Source organism: Peromyscus eremicus, chromosome 12 (assembly GCF_949786415.1).
Source record: "Peromyscus eremicus chromosome 12, PerEre_H2_v1, whole genome shotgun sequence".
Lineage (NCBI taxonomy): Eukaryota > Metazoa > Chordata > Mammalia > Rodentia > Cricetidae > Peromyscus > Peromyscus eremicus.
Window position 1 is genome coordinate 59,890,399 of NC_081428.1, and position 20,692 is coordinate 59,911,090.

The window sequence follows — 20,692 nt, forward strand, 5'->3', positions numbered from 1 at the left end:
TTGACCTTCAGGTGTCTATAGGGGCCTCACAGGGAAAATAAAAGGCCCAATGTTACCTGTCCCCAGTTCTGTTCCATGTGCTATAGAACTGGAAGAGCCAGGGAGATGAGCTGAGATAGTCTTTGAAATCCTTGCAGCCCAAGAACTGACCATATTGCTTAATCCGCCCATGATGGTACTCTGGCCCACAGGCTTGAGCTTGTTATAGAAAATCGACCCCTATTTCCATGCTGGAGGCTGGGTTAGGTTTCCATCCACTTTTTGTTGGTGGAATCTGAAGGCCCGGCTGTGGTGAACTCAGGCTGTGGAGGCAGGAAGATGGTGGAAACAGGAACAGTGGGGCAGTCTTTTCTTGGATATGAATGTGGTCAGGTGGCAAGGTTTGCTGAAGCAACCAGCAGTCTATTCAACCTGCTGACCCTGGCTGATTTGTGGCTCCTGACCAGTGGACCCTATGGACTCCCTCTCACCCTCTTGTAGGGAAGCTGTGGTTCTAATTGTATGGGCTTGTCCTTTCCTCCCTCCTTCCCGTTTCTGCCCTGGTGTCTCCCCGACGAACCTACATCACTGCGTCTCCTGTTTGTGTCTTTCCTTCCCAGACAAGCATGGTGTCTGTGGAGGGCCTCACGAAGCTGGTGGACCCCTCCCAGCTGACAGAGGAGTTTGATGGCTCCCTGGATTACAACCACGAGGAATGGATTGAGTTGCGCCTCTCCTTGGAGGAGTTCTTCAACAGTGCGGTACACCTGCTCTCACGCCTTGAGGACCTGCAGGAGATGCTGGCCCGGAAGGAGTTCCCTGTGGATGTGGAGGGCTCTCGGAGGCTTATCGATGAGCACACACAACTTAAGAAAAAGGTGCTGAAGGCCCCTGTGGAGGAGCTGGACCGGGAGGGGCAGCGGCTGCTACAGTGTATCCGCTGCAGCGATGGCTTCTCAGGGCGCAACTGCATCCCAGGGAGTGCTGACTTCCAGAGCCTTGTACCCAAGATCACCAGCCTCCTTGACAAGCTGCATTCCACCCGGCAACACCTGCACCAGATGTGGCACGTGCGAAAGCTCAAGCTAGATCAGTGCTTCCAGCTGCGGCTCTTCGAGCAGGATGCTGAGAAGGTAGGAGGAGAACAGGCCAAGCCTGAGCGTGGTGGGCCTGTGGTGTGGTGGGCCTGTGGTGTGGTGGGCCTGTGGTGTGGTGGGGCATGGCTTTCTAGGGAAACCATTGGGGTTGTTAATCCAAATCTCTGACTGGGGCAATTGGGTTGAAATCCTTTTTAAAAGATGCCCATTGGTTTCAGATCGCTTCAATTATTTCAATCTCCTATTTGCCCATGTACCACTTTTTATTGAAGTTTATCGTTAGATTGTTTTTAATCATATGCTAGGCTCTGTTCTTAGGGCGGTATATAGATTAACTTGTTTTAGCCATCTTCAGAGTCCTGAGAGGTAAGTGGACTACCATGGTTCCGTTTTCCAGGTGGAACTAGCTAAGGTTGGGGGTGTGATCTGGTTGCAGGGTCCATGCTTATATTAATGCGGTTAGACACCACCCTCTGTGCCTATGGTGAGTCAGTGGATTGAGCGTCTAACAGCCAAAACAGCACCACTATTAGCAACCATTACTGTCCTATAGTGGACTTTCTTTTCAATGAGAATTTCAGCATGGATTCCTGTTTAATATATACATCTCTTCAGTTCCTATGAGGCAGGTGGTGGTGTCTGTCTTGACACAAGCCAACTGAAGCTCTTAGTTCTTGGCAAAGCTGACCTATGGATCTAGTCTTATTTCCAAGTTCCGGGTTTTCTGTGCCATAACACTTGTTTTTGGAGCACTTTTTCAAACAAGGTACTGTTTTCCCAGCAGTACATTTTCAAAGCCTTTTCCTTGACATGGAAAAGTAACATGTGAGAAAAAAAAAAAAAAAAGGCACCTGGAGTCTCTTTGCTGAGAACACGATAGTCTTCTGGATAAACGAAGTGGAGAAAGGAGGGTTTGCTCCTAAGTGTCCTCTGAGAAGAGAGAAACAGGTTCCCTCCCTCTTACTAGTTTTCTAGGGTTGACTGTAACATAAATGTACGATGTTGTTCTCTGGAATACCGTGGCATTGCTCAGGAACCTGTGGGTTTTACAGTATCAGACATGGAGGTGGTTAAGAGCTCAGATCATGGCCTGAGGAGGTAGCTCGGTTGATAAAGTACTTACCTCCCAAGTTCGAGAACTTGAGTTGATTTCTAGAACTCACCTAACATGTCAGGCATGGTGGCACATGCTTGTAATCCCAATCCTGGGAAGCTGGAGCCAGATGAATCCCTGAATTTGAGTACCTAGCCTAATAGGCAAGCTTCAGGTCCCAGTGAGAGACCATGTCTCAAGAAAATAAAATGGATAGCTCTTTAGGAACAACACTTGAGGGTAACCACTATGGCCTAAATATACATGCACCCCACACACATATGAGCATGCACACAGACACACACACACACACACACACACACACACACACACACACACACACACACAGAACCAACATTGAAAATGTCTTAGGTATTTTGAAGTGGTAAAATCAAGATCTAAAACTTTCTTTATAACAACAACCCTAATTTCTATATAGTAGAAAGAAAATTTACCATAGATGGATCATTTTAATTTATAAATTCCAGACTTATGGATGGTTTTAATTTTGATGGGCAAATTTTCTAATCTTTTGTAATCACTAGAAAATCAATCTATGTAGTTTTGAAAGAATTCATATCCATTTCTACAGTAAAACTTTTGGTCCTCTGTTGGTGAGCCATGTAAAGGAGTTTCCCTGACCTCCTTCAGACCTCTGTGCCCAGTGGTGTGGCAGCCTGGGTCTGACCCTGCCTGGCTTGCTTAGATCACAGAACCCCTGTACCAGCCTTGAGTGACTGCAGGCCAGGCCAGGAACCAGCTCCTGGTAAAGCCCAAAGCCGATGCTTAGTTGAGATCTGAAACACTTCCTTTTTCACTTGAGATTGCCTGTGCTCTGGGGCAGGGATTCCATTCTGAAGCCTGTCCTGGATGGTTAAGTCAGTGAGCCAGAGACAGGAGGGGACAGAGTCTCACATCTGCCTAGGTATGTTTTAGGTTTTAGAACTCTTCAGGATATCCCTGTAGCTCAAAGCTATGAAAAGCCTGCACAGAACACCAGTAATGTCTGCTTCAAAAAACCAAAATAACATATATTGGCTTCTGAAGTTCTCAGGTAGGGGAGGCTGCCCTTCTAGAATTAGCTGCATTCCACTCAACTAGTCAATGGCTGTCTTTCATACAGCCTCCCAATTCATACTCCCAAGAATTGCATATACGTTACTATTCCTGGGTACATAGAAACTCAGAGTGGCTTGCCCAAGATCATACTGCTGGCTAACCAGGGTCAGTATTTTAGCTGGCCTTCACAGCTTCCCCAAACTCTTCTACAGGAACCCTTTTGCCTCTCTGTTGCCAGGATTCGCCTCATGTTAACACTGAATAGCACCTGCTGGTCCCTAGGTCACTTGGCTAATGCATTGACATTCTGAACAAAGTCTCCAACTCCGCTTTCGTGTGTGTGTGTGTGTGTGTGTGTGTGTGTGTGTGTGTGTGTGTGAGAGAGAGAGAGAGAGAGAGAGAGAGAGAGAGAGAGAGAGAGAGAGAGAGAGAGTTGTATACAGCTATGTGGGATACACTGAATAGCACCTGTTGGTCCCTAGGTCACTTACATTGATATTCTAAATAAAGCCTCCAGCTTCACTTTCTTATGTGTTTGAGTGTGCGAGCGTGCATGCGTGTGTGTGTGTGTGTGTGTGTGTGTGTGCGCGCGTGCATGTGTGTTGTATACAGCTATGTGCAGGTACGCTTGCCTGTGTGTGGCCGTGCACACCTGTGCATACACACAAAGGCCAAAGGAAAAACTGCTCTGCTGTCTTCCCCTTTTCCTTTGAGGCAGGTTCTGTAACTGACCCTGGAGTTAGACTGGTGGCCCTAAGTTCCAAGGATCCTCCTGCCCACGGCTCCCCGTAGCTCTCAGGTTGCAGGCATGTGCGTGGCTGCATCTGGCTTTTCCCATGACCGTGGGACCTGAACCAGGGTCCTCATTCTTGTCCAGCAAGTGCTCTTACCCACTGAGTCATCTCTTTAGTTCCCCCAATCGCACCTTCTAATGCTTCCTCTTCAGCTCTTACCCCTTCTGAGCCATGGACCGCTTGTCTGGTGAAACATACAGACTTCTCACAATAATGTTTGTAAGTGCAGAAAAAACCTACATAGGCTTTTACAACAAATACAATACAGTATCAACTTTTTAAAAATAGGTACTTCTTCATTAACATGACAAATATAAGAGCAACTGATAGCTACTACGATTTGGAAACAGGGATAAACATGAACAGCATCTCAGGACAGCACCCCTGATGTGATATGGAAATGTTTATGTTGCTGCTGGTATTAAAAACACTGCGTTAGCTGGGCGCTGGTAGTGCACGTCTTTAATCACAGCACTCGGGAGGCAGAGGTATGTGGATTTCTGTGAGTTCGAGGCCAGCCTGGGCTACAGAGTGAGTTCCAGGACAGCCAGGGCTACACAGAGAAACCCTGTCTCAAAAAAAAAATACATAAAACAAACAAACAAAAAACCACACTGCTTTAGCTAACTCTGGGGTAGTTTGTCATCTGTGTTCACAATGGAAAGGAATGCTGCATTTCAGCTAGACATTAGTGTAAATAATGGTGCCCCCCCATCTAAGTATAGTGTTGCTGAATTTAAGTCCATGAACTCAGCTTAGAACCTGTTTTCTGTGGTGTACTTATACCTTGAAGGAGAAAAAGTGAGGTGGAGAGATGGATTGATCGAAAGAATAGCACTAGCTATTCTTTCAAAAGACCCAGGTTCGATTCCCAGCACCCACATGGTAACTCACAGCTGTCTGTAACTCCAGTTCCAGGGGATCCAATACCCTTTTCTGACCCCTGTGGACACTGCACACACATATTGCCCACACATACAGATGCAGGCAGAACACTCACACACATAAATCATTTTAAAAAGAAAAGGATGCATTTGAACATGTGTATAAATGTATTCAGGGGTGCTCAGGGAAAGACAGAATTAAATGACTAAAATTAAATGGTTAAGAACAAAACAGAGATAGGGAGCGGGGTGGTGGGAATACTTGGACACTGAGTCAGTGGTGAGACTGCCACTCAGGCTTGACCCAGCTGCCACAGAAAATGTCCTGGGTGTGGAGGCTGGGGAGAAAAACAGTCCTTTAAAGTTGGGTCCAGATTAATTTAGAAGATCCGTGCAGAGCTAAGTGCCTCAGCCTTTGACTTATTTGGTGCTTTTGGACAGGGGTCAGGAGGGCGAGGGTGGGGAGTAACGGCTGTGTGCACAGCCACATCTAAACAAGGGCTGGAGGACATAGTTCCTGTATGCGCCACATCTCAGCCTCCTTGCAGCCGGTGGGGGTGGGCAGCGAAGCTCCTCCCGATCTGGGAAGCTTTTGGCAGTCAGTTAAGTTCAGTGACCACTGGGCTCCTATTTTTGTAACAGGAGTGGGCCCAGAGTCTCTCCTCTGGCCCTGTGAGCTGACCACTTGCCCTCCAGGCATGAATAATAGGCTGATGGCTCCCCATTTACCCACTGTCCTTGGAGAATGAAGCTGACTCCTACCACCTTTCTTGACCCCTGTGGTAGCCCCTGTCTTGGAGATGGTAGGGACAGAGCCATGAGCTCTCCCAGTAGGGAGGGGGTTCTATCCTACAGATGTCATAGAGCAAGCTCCCCATTTATATGATTATGAGTGTAAACAAGCTGTCCTGGGTACAAATAAGCTTGGATAAATATGTACAGGCTGGAATTTCTAACCCAGAGAAGCTCACTGTCCAATAAAAAAAAAAAAGAGACAGATACATCAACACCTGTTTCTTTATGTGTCAAAACAGACTTGAGGTTTAGTTGATATGTTACAAAGCACATGTTTAAGGTATACAATCTGATGAGATCCAGATATGAGGAGACACCTTGAAGCCGTCCCTGTGATCAAGGTCATGTGCATTTTTGCCTTCTGAGTTCTCCCCTTCTCTCTTTACTCTTACTTAATGTCTGCTGTGGCCTGAACTGCCCTAGGCATAGCGGCTGTGTTTGGGAGTTCCCAGGGAAGAGGGAACATCAGAACTCAGGAGTGATGGAGAGACCTTAATAAGAAAGCTGGGAGTGTTGGGTAATTCAGACATGATTTTACTATCCCACGATATTGGAAGATGAACCACTTCTGCCTCGGCCCAGTGCCCTCTGGCCTGTAACTAATGAACCCATGTAGTACTGCGTTCATAGAACACAGGCCCAGTGGCTGGCACAGATTAGCCTAGGGCAGATAGTTGTTCTCCATACAGCTTTGTTTCTAGCCACATCTGCCCCTGGCTACAGTGAGCCCCATGTGAGGAAAACGTATACTATATAACTGTAGCCTGTTACCAATGAGAAGGGGTGGACCTCTTCTGGAGGTGGGCTGTGTGGAACCAAAGGTCAGTAACTAGACTCAATGCCTACGGAAGAGGAAAGGGTGAACACTCTCCAGTGGAGGGTCTTCCAGAGGCACTGTGTCCTAGGAGCCTTGGGTAACATTTAACATGTTAGACCTGAAAGGAATCTTAAATCAAAAAGCCTATCTTGTACACACAGTGAGAAGCCTCAGTCTTGTGTAAGCCGTTGTCCTCACGATGCCCACTTAGAAGTTGATGCCTCTAAGAAGCATCAGAAAAAACCTAAGGTCATTTCACCACCTGCCTTCCGATCTGAGGGAGGTCCTCCCTCTTCCCATCTTTACAGGAAGGGAACTTGTTCAGGTGAGTCCCTGATAAAAGGATTAAATGATTGGGAAACCATAGCTACTCGTTCCTGAATAAAGATGGCTGTCCTGATGTCGTTCCAGTCAGCCTAGTTTTTATGCCCACCCACCGCTATTCTAAGAAAGTGGATGTTTGTATTTTCTTTAGGATAATTCGCAAATAGTGAGCAAAGTGACCTAGTGGGGCTTCATAGTATTGGAACCAGAAGATTACTGCTTTGCCTAGCATGTTCTAACATGTTCCACTTGTTTCCTATATAAACATGTACTTCAGAAGTGCCCAAAATAAGACAAGACCTCCATCCCTCCCATAGCCCTGATTGTCATATACTTGATTATATATTTATTATCATATGGTGAAATTCCACATTTATGGTGCTGTGTCAGTACAGAAATGGAGGTGTGATGATTGACACTTAGGATTTGTCCTGGGGTGCCAGTGGCCAATTGTGACACTTTAGGCATATCTTTAACCTCCCAACCTGCAATTATAAATGCAGAGTTAGGACTGATTTAGTGCTATTTGCCTTATTACATCATGTTGCAATATTATCGTGCTCAATATACTCCCTTAACAGAAACATCTTTTAAGGAGTGATAAAGTGATGTGGCCACAGTAACAGTTGTGGTAGCCATGTCAGTGGAGGTGGCTGAGATAAATGCGTTTTTTGTTTGGTTGTTTGTTTGAGACAGGGTTTCTTTGTGTAACAGCCCTGGCTGTCCTGGAACTAGCTCTATAGACCAGGCTGGCCTCAAACTCCCAAAGATTCACCTACCACCCCCGAGATAAACAGTTTTAAGGAGACCCATCAAAATCTCTACGGTAGTTTGCTGAAGTCCCACACTCCAATTCCTTACCCGTTTTCCCTGAGATTGGCCACACTGGATAATATTGAAGCCCCTTTATAGTGTAACAGTTCAAAAATACCTCTTGCTGTCTTATTCTCTGTGCGCTCCTCCGTCTGCAGGAGGTGCTCTCACGGGATTCTTGCTTTGGGGATTGTGGGACGGAACAAACTTTTCTCAGTAGATAATCTCCTAAGTACCTTTCTGCTTTAGCAAGCCAAGCTGCTGCCCAGGGGTTTTAATGGATATAATGGGGATGCATGTGGAGATGTCTGGACACTGAGTGCTTCCTGCTTTCCTGTGCTGGCTTCCTTTCTTCTCTCCACATGACTGACGTCCTGGTTCAGTCTTCAGCCACTGCTGCCCACTGAGACTGTGCCTGTGTCTTTTGGATGCTCTCTTACTGTCCTAGTTTGTGTTTCCAGGGCTGTGATAAAACACTTTCCAAAAGAACTTAGGGGCTTCAGGGTTGATTTCATCTTATACTACTGAGACAGAGTCCGTCACTGAGGGAAATCAGGGCATGAGCTCAAGGCAGGAACCTGGAGGCAAGAACCGAAGCATAAGCCATAGAGGAGTGCTGCTTACTGGATTGCCAGCTGCCTGCCTTGTACAACTCAGGACCACCACCTGTAGTGGGCTGGGCCCTCCTCCATCAGTAACCAGTCAAGAAAACGCTCCACAGATGTGTCCACAGGCCAGCTGGATGAAGGCAGTTCCTCAATTGAGAGTCTAGATGTGTCTAGGATTGTGTCAAGTTGACTGAAACTAACCAGCGTATTGATGTGTGGGCTTGCTTCAAATGATTTTCAATAACTTCTAATGAAACAAAATTAAGAGTTGATATTTGAGAGAAGTTAGGAATTAGGACAGACTTTTGGGGTTCTTATAAGTAAGCAGGTTGCGCAGTAGTCTGGGGTAAGGAAAGGAGGTCGAACTGAGGTCATATCTACTGGGTTGGTTGGGAAGGGGGTGCCTCCACAGGAAAGGGTCTCTGAAAACACTACCTATCCTTGAAGTAGTCCCAGAGGAAAGTGATTAGTTCCAGTGTCCTGGGGGAGCCCGTCAATCCTCTTAGCACCTTCTATGTCAGATCCATTACTATCTGCTTTGTATCACAGCTAGGAGTTTATGTGTCTTTATTTTATCTTATGGTTTTATTTTGTGTATGGATATTTTGCCTGCCATGTATGTCTCTCTAACTCGTAGAGTACAGAAGAGGGTACTGGATCACCTGGAGCTGGAGCTATGACAGGTGCCTATAAGCCACTGTGTGCTAGAAACTGAGCCTTTGGAAGAGTATCCAGTGCTCTTAACCACTGAGCCATCTCTCCAGCCCCATGTCTTATTCCATTGTAAACAAGGGGGGATCAGAAATACTTCCTACAATCTATCCAGGATATACATGCATGCATTTTATATTCTTAGAAGTCTTTAGAAATAAAGCAATATCGCTTTCATGTTAATCACTCTGAGAAAAGGTGTATGGGGCACCAATGGGTAGAAGGACCTCACAGTAGACAGCAGGCCACTGGGGAAGGGCTGGGTGCATTTGTGTTTTTGAGAATTGTTTGCCCTGTTAGCCACAGTAGCATTTCAAGGCATCCCAGGATGCCCCGTAGCTGGGCAGAGTCTTCACTGCTGTTTCCCTCCAACATAAAAGTGGTTCTGATCACTCTCTAGAACCCAAAGTGGTGTGGCCAGAATCAGTATGGTCGGTCGTAGAGAAACCCCACTCCCTCTTCTTCTGTACTGCACGTGGGCCCATTGTCTCTCCTCGTCCCCTGACCTCCAGCCCCGTGTCCTGGAAGTCAGCAGTAAGCCTGACTCCACAGCCATTTGTCAAAGTGAAGTGCTTTTGTAGTAATCACAATACCAATGCGTGACATGTGTTTGACCGTCACTTTTGAAAGTGTTCTCACACCCACGAGCTCAGAGGCTTTCTGGTTCAGCCCTTCCTTTTACATAGAAAATTTGGACCAGAGCAGAGACCCACCCAAAGTCACGCAGTCAGTGGTTCATCATTGGTCTACCATTTGCTTCATGTGGTAGAGCAAGCAGGCAGAAGCCTCAGCCCTGCTCTGTAGAAAAGCCAAGGGATGGTGATAAGAGTTTTGCCTGGGACAGAGAGAGGTAGGCAGTGCCAGAAAAGAGCATTTTTCTCTGAAGCCAGTGCTGCCCCTACCCACATACATGGTGCACAAACACACACACACACACACACACACACGCACACGCACACGCACACGCACACGCACGCACGCACGCACACAGGGGATGAGGGGGAGAGAGGGAGAGAGGAATGCATGTACGTACTGGCAAATACTCATATCTCCATACCCATACACAGCTGTCTTTTAGAGACTTCTTGCCATACCTGAAAGACAGCAACGTGTACCTGCACCCTACAGGGAGACTCAAGGCCTGAGGACACGTGCTACCTTCCATATGCCCTTTACCACTTCTGTGCTAAAGGACCCAGCACTGGACGAGCTGCTGGAGGGCTGTGCCAAGTCTCCATGTGATTTATTGGTCTCTGCCTATTTCGTTGGGAGGGAGGCTTCAAAATGAGCTGCAACCTTCCGTGAGGCCAAGAGGGCAAGGTCTTTACTGGGCACTTTGTCATTTCCTGCTTTCTTTGGAGAAAGGTTCTGGTGCCCACTTGTTCCTGCCCGCCCCCCCCCCCCCCCCCCGTCCTCCCTAGAACTAAACTGTCCAACCTCTTCACCTCTTGTTGACTGCTCTCAGGGCAAGGAAGTGTGTCTGTACCCCACCCCCATTGACAAAGAACACAGTGTTCTGAATTATTTCCAGCCTGCCGGCCCTGGGAATTTGTACTTACTTTTTCTCATTTCCTCCTCTTGCACATTAGAAACATTAGATCCCAAAAATAATCCAAGTCATCGTGTTCTGCAGGCTGTATGTGGAAGTGCTTCCCCAAAGCTGGGGTGTTTTTTTTTTTTTTTGTCTCCACTCACTTCCTTTTTCCTTCTCCTTTCTTCCTGCTCTCGTATTTCAGCTCTAATTTGTATCCTGGATGGAGCATTCTTCTTGGGAGTGTGGGTGAGCAGCATGGAGGGAGGGTTGTGAGCAATGTTTAGGGTCTGAGGGTCTTTGGCTGTCCACTATGATCCTGTCACAGGCTGGAGGGCACAAATGCCCTCTTCTGTGCTGTGTGTCAAATCTGCCTGTGCAGCCTCTGCTTATGAATGGACCCCAGGAAAGGAAATCCAATCCAAGAGAGGGTGTATGTCAGGAGGGGGCACAGAAAAGCACCTAAGAAACATTCGTTGGCTAGCTAATTCATAAATAGTCTCCCAATGCCTGCTACATACCACGCACCCTGCCGTGTTCTGAGGAGCAGATTCCTCTTTCCCCAGGATTGGATGGGAACATTAATGCAGTTCTTCATACCTTATAAGAAAGGGGGGGTTTCCATATAGTAACCACTCCGGTGGGGAGTGCTCGAGTGCATTAAGTTACCAAGGTACTTGTTCTTACTGGGGCAGGAAGGATTAGGAGGTAAGTGGGTTAGAGAGAGAGGGAGAGGGAGAGGGAGAGGGAGGGAGAGGGAGAGGGAGAGGGAGAGGGAGAGAGAGAGAGAGAGAGAGAGAGAGAGAGAGAGAGAGAGAGAGAGGGAGGGAGGGAGGGAGGGAGGGTGGGAGGGAGGGAGAGGGAGAGGGAGAGGGAGCAGGTGGTAGACTGAGGGAAAAAGAAAGTATGTTAGCTCTACTCCAGTCTTAGAAGTAGAGTAATAGCTAGGGTACTCTCCTCCCTTCTTTTTTTGAAGACACAATCTTGTTGTGTAGCCCAGGCTGGCCTCAGACTCAGAATCTTCCAGCCTGTGCCTCCTGAGTGTTAGATTAAAGGCATGAACTATCAGTGTGGGGTCGGGTTCCCCACTCCTTTTTTTCTTTTTCTTTCTTTCATATTTTTTTTTTTTTTTTTGGTTTTTCGAGACAGGGTTTCTCTGTGTAGCTTTATGCCTTTCCTGGATCTCGCTCTGTAGACCAGGCTGGCCTCGAATTCACAGAGATCCTCCTGAGTGCTGGGATTAAAGACGTGCACCACCTCTGTCCGGCTTTGGGTCCCCTTTTTAAGAGCCGAGAACTGTCTGGTATAATTTATAAATTAAAACAAAGTGTGTGTCTGACTTGGGTGGGGAGCTTCTTCGAGGTTTCTTTCCAGGAATTTCACTTGGAACCATCCACTTTCCTTCTTTTTTTTCCTACCATGACTCTCACCCCCTATTTCCTTCTCTCCCATTTCCTGTCCCTGCAGGTGCGTGTCCTTAGCACAGACCTTCCCACCCTGTTTATAAATGTTTCTCTGATGATCATGATCCTTCTTCCCTCTGCAGCCCTGCTTCCTTCCTTCCAGAGCAGAGAAGGGCCTGCATGTGTGACTCGGGCCTCCAGGAGAAGGTGGAGAGCACAGGTCACAGAAGCCAGCCGAGGCTTCTAGAGACAACACTAGGTTTGGAATTGGGGAAGCCTTCTGAAGCTTCCATCCAGTAGTCCCAGCCCTGTCCCTGCCATGCCCCCAAACTGGTCTCATTCTGCTCCCCTCGAGCAGCCCTTCAGTGACTGGGTAGGTCCTCATAATCCTTCCCCATCCCCTTGACGCCATACAAAGTCCCTAGAGTTCTTTCGGTCTGTTTCCTTGATGTGGGCCTTGGCCCTCAGTATGACCTTCCTGGTACCAGCTTTTCAAATAGGAGATGAGGGAGGAGTCTGCGACCCCTGGTGCTGCATACACGGGCAAGAAAAAGATTTTGTGTGCAGTGGTAGGGGGTGAAGTTGCTTCTTATAGTTCAACTCGGAGATCCTGGGCCAGAGAAGGGTGGTGCGTCACTCAGAGAGCCTCATTCATAAACACAGAAGGCTGTCTTCTCACGTATAATTACAGGGGTGAAGTTCCAGTTTGAGTGTGTTGGGTTAGCAGATTGCTGGTGTCCAGGTCAACGATGGTCTCCGTTTCTCAAGGAGAAGCCCACCTCAGGGGCATGTATTGTTCCAGCCTCATCTCTGGGTCCCATTGATATTCCCAAGCACAGTGGAAATTACATCATCTTATCTTGAAGGGAATAAAAAAAACCCACTACCACCTGTAGAAGGAGCATCACACTGTGATCAGCTCCTTCTGCAAAGGCGTATCAGTTCCATGGAGAACTGCCTCTACCTGGAACCCCAGATGGCTTCTTCCTTCATGATCCCAGTCCATGTTCCTCAAGATACCTCACTGTGGTGCTCCTTTGCTAACCCTAGCCCCTCCTTATTAAACTAGTGTGTGTGTGTGTGTGTGTGTGTGTGTGTGTGTGTGTGTGTGTGTGTGAGAGAGAGAGAGAGAGAGAGAGAGAGAGAGAGAGAGAGAGAGAGAGAGAGAGAGATTTGGTAAGAGAAATCATGAACTTTTCATGTGGTGAGGGAAAGGGGGGTGGTTTTCTGCTGATCAGGTTGGCTAATTGATCCTATCACAAGATATTTGTCGCACCTGAAATCTCCCTGGGAGGCTGACTTTACCATGAGTATCCAGAGTAGGCTACAAACTCCCCATTGGCCCTGTCGGTCCCATCTGGTCTTGGAGTTATGTGCTCACCGGCCTCATTTCTCAGGTACACTGCAATGTCTGCAGGTCATAGTCAGCTTTTTTGATAACTCTGGGTTCCCAGGAGGCCCATTCTGCTCTCTCTGGGCTGTCTGTCAGAATCAAACCTTTTAAAGACTCACTCTGAGCTGGCACAAGAGCACCACCTACTGCTGAGCTTTCCAAGGGCTTCTGGCTAAGGTCCTTGCTGTTTGGAACTGGAGTTGTGAGTTTCATCTTGCAGGGGAGAATTTGTAGCAGAACCCAGCATGGTCCTTCTGTAAGAACCCAGGGGAGGGCAGGTGGAGAGACAGAGAGGGTATGAAAGGGAAGAAAAACCCTGGAGACAAGGAAAGGAAGTGAGACCAAGTGGTGAGCCAGTGTCAGAGAGGAACGAAGGTCATGACGGGGCTGTCAGCATGATGACTGACAGGGAAGTGTCGGCAAATCCCTGTTATTTTGGAAGGAGGATTGATAACCAAATGAAATTCAAAGAAGTTTCTTCTAAGGCACGGAAAAGTGGAGGAGGTGGTGAAGAGTTCTAAGGCATGAGTGTGCATTAGGGGGTCCTGGCGTTCTAGCTGTACCCCCAAGAACTGCAGGCTCTTTCTAAACCTTACACCTGGACGTTCACCTTCGTCCTGTGAGGAGTGGGTAGACTCTCCTCTGTTCAGGAAGTTGCTTTTCAGCTCGGCAGGATGCTTTGTCAGGTGGGGTCTGGAAGCCAAGCCCCTCCTCCACATGAACCTGACTGAGCCTGCCTTCCTGTGTGTTTCTTCCAGAATCCATTTTAAAGCTGCTGAGGCTTACAGGGGGACAGGGTGTCTGGTCTTCTCTCTCAGTTCTTTAAGGTCAAGCCTACCTAGCCCAGATCCCTTCAACACAGTGCCCATCTCTCCCACAGCAGGGCTCCCAGATGTGGGGCTGCCTCCTGCTCAGCCCCCCGTGGAGTCCTGTTCCCAGATGTGCAGATGATTGGCACAGCTGATTTTAGGATGCGTAGGAGGGACTGGATGAGAACATCAACCAGACACTCCATTTTTACAGTAAAAATAATAGTCCCCATTTTCTGAGTGTATCCTGTGTGCCAGGAACAGCCATTAGTTCATCTAAATTAACTTGCCAAGGGGCCAGATCTCGGTGGATGCCTAAATTTAGCTCTGGGATAAAGTTGGGCACGATTTTCTCAGCTTGTTAAATAGGATCTGACCTCTTCATTTCTACATTTTGGGAAGTGGGTGAAGTACGTTCCCTTACTCTGTCCCTGAAAATATTTTATCAGTATTTGTGGTTTACATGGAAAGAATTTGGCCATTCAGAGTCAATATCCCGGGGCCGCCTGGGCTGCCGCCTGGCTTGGCTGGTTCCTTCCTTCTCATCTGCTTGACTTGCTGGCTGCTGGGTGACCATTCCATCCTCCCAGGAGGGCCATGCATGCCTTGCCGGTGCCCCAGGGGATTCAGTCCATCCAGGCACACAGGTCGGAAATGAAATGCAAAAAAGACAAAACTCTGTTTACTGCCTGAAAATATTTATATGCATAAAAGAATGATTAAAAGAATGGCAAAACTTTCCCCCCTCGTCCTTAGGGTGAGTGGGATGCGAGTGAGGGGAAAGGCCTTTTGAGGTGGAGTAGGAGCCCTGTGCCCCTCCAGACAGAGCTGGGCTGCAGTGCATCTGTCGAGAACAGGGTGTGATTTTAGCATGAGGTTTAGCAGCCTGGGTTTCTCTAATCAGAAAGCAACTGCTTTCTGTGACTGTGGGTTTATTCCGTCTGAGCCAAGGGAGTGGGAGGGAAGCTGGCACACATTCCGAATCTGCTCCTTCCGCACGTCATCATCCCCTTTATCGGCTCTGCCCTAGACATGGCAGGGTTTGTGAGAGGAAGGTGGGGAGGGGAAGGAATCTGGGGAAGTGGAGGCAGAGACTGAGTTGGTAAGAAGTCTAAAATGCATGAAATGCCTTTGTATTCAAGGTGGAGGCCAGCTCAGAGACCCTCCCCTGTCAGAGGGAGAGCAAACCTGACTGCGTGCCTTTCATTCAGTTGTCCCCTTTGTTAGTAAAGTCCCAGCGCCGTGCCTTGCGTGTTTACCCATTTAGGACCCTGTTTTAGCTCCCCAGGCCCTTGTTCAAGTGGTTGATTCCCATCCTGATGTCCTTCCCTTGTATACCTTTTTCAGCTGACCAAACCCTAGTGTCTTTAAGTGTTAAGTTTTACCACCTTCCAAAAGCTGTCTAGGCTCTGCCCCACCCCTTCTCCTGCCAAGTTGGACCAAAGGCTCCTGTGCTATCAGCCTATAGTATATAACTCGTTAAAGTGCTTCTCACATTAGAGGACTTTAACAGAATAGTGAATATGTCTGTCTCCCTGCTAGTCGGTGACCTTGGTGTTCCATCCCAGTCTCTAATCCAGTGCCGGGGACTCAGTGAATAATTAACAGGTGAGTGAAATATCATATCACATATGGTGACCATGTGGTTGGTTGGTTGCTCGTGCTTTTGACTGTTAAAAAAAGGAATAAAACTAGACTGAAAAGGGATTAAATATCAAGGAATTACATTATTTCTCAATTTTAAATAGATGTGCAGAGGCTAGGCTTCAGGACAGGTAGATGAACTAGTGAAGTCTGTCATCAAGAGCCCAGGATCTTTCTGTCTCAGTGTTCTCCTCAGAGCTTCATCCATGTCTCCCCTGTGGTTCTAAGATGGAAGCCAACAGTCAGAGCAACAGACACCATTTGTGTCGCCCAGAGGCAGGTGGGATGGGAAAGGGGGAAAGGAAGGAAGGAAGATGGTATATTCAGATAGACACTGGCTCCTCTTCCCAGGATCCCCAAGCAAATCTCTTCTCAGGTTCATTGGTTTATACTGGCTAAGATCTGCTCATCCCTGAGCCAGTGAATAAGGAGAAAGAATTAGCAAGATTACTTTCAACAAACCATCTAGTATGGAATGGATGCTGGAGAGCATTGACGTCCAACCTGATTCTCTAAGAGGAACTTTCTTAGGGCCAGTCATCTTACACTTTTCTGTCTTTCCTCTGGAACTGTAACAGTGCCTGTCTGAACACACGCTATTCAGTAATTAAATGTTAGTTAAAAAGGAATACAATTCTAAGCTAACAGCACTTGCTACATGTCAGGTGTTCGGTAGGTCCATGTATTTGTGGCAACCGTGCTGGACAGTCAGGTGCAGAGCCTGTCATCACGGAAGCGTTTGGGGGACAGTTCAGCTGTGCCTCACATCTCTTCTGCTCTCCTATTCACTTGCTTTTCTCTCTGTGAGACAGTATGCTACTTCCTATTTATTTGTTTCCGCATTCATTAATCCTGTTTCCTGTGTCTGCTCTGATGTTAAATCCACACAAAAAAGTCTTACATTCTTAATTCTAGAATGTTCATGTAAATTTTTTTTCTGGTTCTGGGAATCAAATTCAAGGTCTCGGGGATGCTAGGCAAGCACTTTACCATTGAGTCAAACTCTTACCCACATGATTCTTTTTGTGAATTCCAAATCTATTGCAGTCTTCTGTCTGCCCTTCCTTGCTCTGTCCTGTTTTCTCTTTCAGATGCTAATCACAGTTATTTTGGAGGACCTCAATCCTAATTCAGATCTGAATCATCTCTGGGTCTGCTCCTATTGTGTAATGTTTCATTATAAGCCGCTTTTCTTTGATGCTTCATAGGTCCGGGAATTTGGATTCTATATGAGCGTGTACAAATGATACACTATAGAAGTTTTTGATGGGGTCATCTTCCTATAGCTACTGTGAAGGTTGTGTGCAGGAGAGGGCTAGGTTACCAGCAGATCACCTTGACCTTGCAGAACTGTGGTATAGGCTTTGCTGTGTGGTAGGTCTACTTCCAGGTTCTCACTGGTCCAGGGCGTATTCTCATTCCAAAGCTTTGGCCTTTCCCTGCTGTGTGGTCCTCCTGTGGTCCCAGTTAAATCACACAGCTCCATGTGAATGCAGTCTTTCTGTTCGGCTCACAATAAACCTCACTTCCTGTACCTTCTGTCTATCAGGCTTTCAGGAGTCTTGTCCTTGATTCAGGATTTGGCCAGGAATCTGTATGAAATCATAGAAAAATTATTAGGAGTCCTTTCTAGAGCTCCCTCCTCCCTAATAACCTGTCTCCTAAATCCCAGGTACCTTGCCAGCCCTGAATATTATCTCTATTTTTAACACTCACCAAGACCATTGTCACCTTGTGGGAGAAGTGGCTGATGGGTAAAGTGCTTGGCTAATTTGTTTAATCCCCAGCACCACAAAAGGACCATTGCTGTTTTCTGTTAAGCTCCTAGGTCCCTGTTCTATAGCCTGGAAAATACCAGCAGTGAGAGAATCGGGATAGAGGGGACCCTCAGTGTGTATCCCTTCCTTCAAAGACCATCAGTCTTTGCTGCCTGTTGATGGTAGGGTTGAGTCTCACAGGGATTCCCTTATCACTGACATACCACAGTCCACACAAACTTGTTAAATAAAAATGTAAGCCCATCAGGATCACTCCTTCTGACTAAATCTCAAGGACAGGGCCCAGAAAGCTGTTGCTTTTAAGAAAGCCCTTTAGATAAGGTAGGCACTAAAGAAATTTAGAGGAAACATTTGTCAGGAGACAGTCCTCTGGTCAAAGAAGGCATTGGGAGAAATTGAGACGTCCATTTGGACGGAAGGGGATGATCTGGAGATTGGGGCCTGGAGCATTTTTCTAGGGGACGATGTGGTCCACAGTGTGGAAGGAGGATGTGCATGTTGAGATATGCTTGCACGGCAGTGAATAAATTGACTTGGATGGAAAGGGTGCTTGGTGTGGAACAGTGCTGTGAAATGACAGAGTAAGGCAGATCTGTGGGAAGCACTAAGAAGACTGGATTTTGCTTTGCAGCTTAGAAACAGTTCGTTGTTGGGGGTTTTGTTTTTTAAGTGAGGGGATGTCCTGTTGAAGGCGGTGTTTACAGGAATAAACCTGGTCCAGGCAGATGGCTTGGCATAAGAGACAGAATGGAGTCCGAGAGACCACTAGGGAGGTAGTTGAAATAGTCCAGGTAGGAGAGGCTGAGATGTGAGTAGCAGAAGCATTGGAAATAAAAGCCCTAAGTTGGGCTCTGGGATGGGAAGTCAAGAGAAGGTGATAATATGATAGAAAAGATATGACAGTTTGACAAGTGGGTGGGAGATCAAGGGGACATTTCTGTTGTATCCACAAGTGCCATGGATTCATAGGGAATCCACAGACATCCCATTATTTCTGTGTGTATTTAGAAGATAATTTAATGGTGGCTTAAATGCATGGATTCTGGCATCAGGCAAACCTAGATCTTAGTATTTAGTATGCTAGCTTGACCGTGTAATCTTGACTTGAATCACACTGAATCTGTTTCTTCACCAAGAAAGAGGGTTGGTGATGGTAGTTGTCACCCCTTACAACTGTTATAAGGATTGAGATTATGCGTATAAATCCCGTTGTGTGGCACCTGGCACATATTTATTCTTGTCAGTCATCTGAGAAGTTATAGAGAACATCCAGAAACAGGAAATTGCATGGGCTGTCAGTTCAGATGGACATTTGATTCTGAATTTATCTTCATCACTTATAAGCTGTGTGATCCTAGGCAATTCACTTCTTACTGCAGTCATTTCAGTATCTGTGGGAAGTTGATCCAGGAACTCCCAAGGATACCCAAATCTGAGGCTGTCCAAATTCCTTTTGATGAGTGGCATAATATTGACATGTAACCTACAGACACCTTCCAGGATACTTGAAGTGGTCCCTAGATTCCTTATGATACCTAACACAGTGGAGATGCCACATAAATTTTATTATATTGCATTATTTAGGAAATAATGACTTGAAAAAAAGTGTGTGCATTTAGTCCAGTTGCAGTTTTTTCATCTATTTTGATCACAGTTTATAAGTCCCCAGCTTTAAAATCCTCAGATATGAAGAGCCAAGCATACTAAATTCTTGCCATGTTAAAACACAACTTACAATACCTTCTTTGTGACAACATTAATATGAGGATTGCTTAGGACAAACTGTGGCAGTCCAGTCCTTACACTGTCATAGTAAAGGTCTGAGGGACACAAAAGGAAACCATGAGGGGACAGACAGGAGAGTGGGGGAAGTGTGGAGAAGTCCATGGACTTGGTGAGCTTCCAAAGCTAGGCTGTTCCTGCCATTTCCATCATGCTGAGAGTAGGTATACGATGTGAGGAAAGGGTTCAATTATAAGAAAGCCCTGGTTTCCATGAGATGAGGTGCTATTGAGTACCAGAAAGAAGGGGGATGCTAGGTAGATCTGCAGGCAAATGGCCTGTGTCTGAAAAGCACTGGGCTGAGAGGGCCAGCCAGGTAGTCAGAAAAACAGAAAACGAAAACACATCCATTCTTCTTGAGAATAAATTGATATCAAACAGACTTGAGAAGTGGGGGGCACCTGGCTTCCTTCTTGGGAGTGCAGACTCAAGCAAGCAGTAAGCAGTCCACATTGTAAGACCTCAAGGAGGAAGCAGGTAGAAAATAAATGGGAGCAGCAGAGCGGAGCACAGTTCTGGGAGCTTGGGAAGGGAGAAGGAAGCTCTAGGTGAGACTCTTGGCTGGAAAGTAACACATCGGAGTTAAGAGCATCAACATGAACTAGACCTCTTGGGTTTGACTCTCTCCCTCACTTAGCTGTGCACCTCTGGTTCAATTAATTAAATCCTTTGAGCCGTAGTCTTCTGTTCTGTAAAATGGGGTGATGATGCTGGATGTTAATAATGGGGAAGTAATTATGACATTACTGGGAGGATTAAGTAAATTAATATATGTAAAATGTTTAGGACAATATCCAGCATATAGAGCGTACTTAGTGAATAGTCCCTGTTAGGACTTTTTTTTTTTTTTTTTTTTTTGCTACCGTTATTGTTATTACTGTTATATGGAAAATATTGAAAGTGAGAAAAGGGGATGGAGAACAAGAAGATGAGGAGAAAGTACCATAATATTGTCAGTGTATTCTGGCTTTAACATTGAAGGTTAACAATTACTGGGGAGCTTTAGTATCTTCTGAGCATCTAGACGTAGCTTGCTACCAGGCAATCCTTTCGGACGCTGAGCCCAGCAGCCCAGCTCAAGTACAAGGACATAAGATCTGCCTTGGCAACTGCAAGTGTGGGCATGCTCACAAACTCAGTGCCCCATGGGAACCTGTATCTTGTACCACTTGACACAGCTGACAAGGTCCGTGCAAAGAACATATTCCTTACAAAAGCCACCATTCAAGGCAGCCCAAGTGTGGTGTCCATGGCAGTGCGTGTGTAGTTTTTTGGTAGTTACTCCCAATGCAGGTACAGCTTCCCAGGCAGGGAGTGTCTTTATAGTTCGCCAAGATTCAATAACACGCTGGCTTGAAGCATCTTTATTTGTTGTCAT

General features: G+C 46.7%; 1 protein-coding gene across 2 annotated transcripts in view; it reads left to right on the forward strand.

Annotated features, from left to right (window-relative positions):
• Kalrn (kalirin RhoGEF kinase) overlaps window positions 1–20,692 on the forward strand; it is a 604,693-nt gene that overhangs the window by 212,569 nt on the left and 371,432 nt on the right. For both annotated transcript variants that reach the window (XM_059277711.1, XM_059277712.1), the window contains exon 5: window positions 600–1,112. In XM_059277711.1, coding sequence (XP_059133694.1) covers window positions 600–1,112 — 513 coding nt within the window. The remainder of the gene's footprint in view (window positions 1–599; window positions 1,113–20,692) is intronic.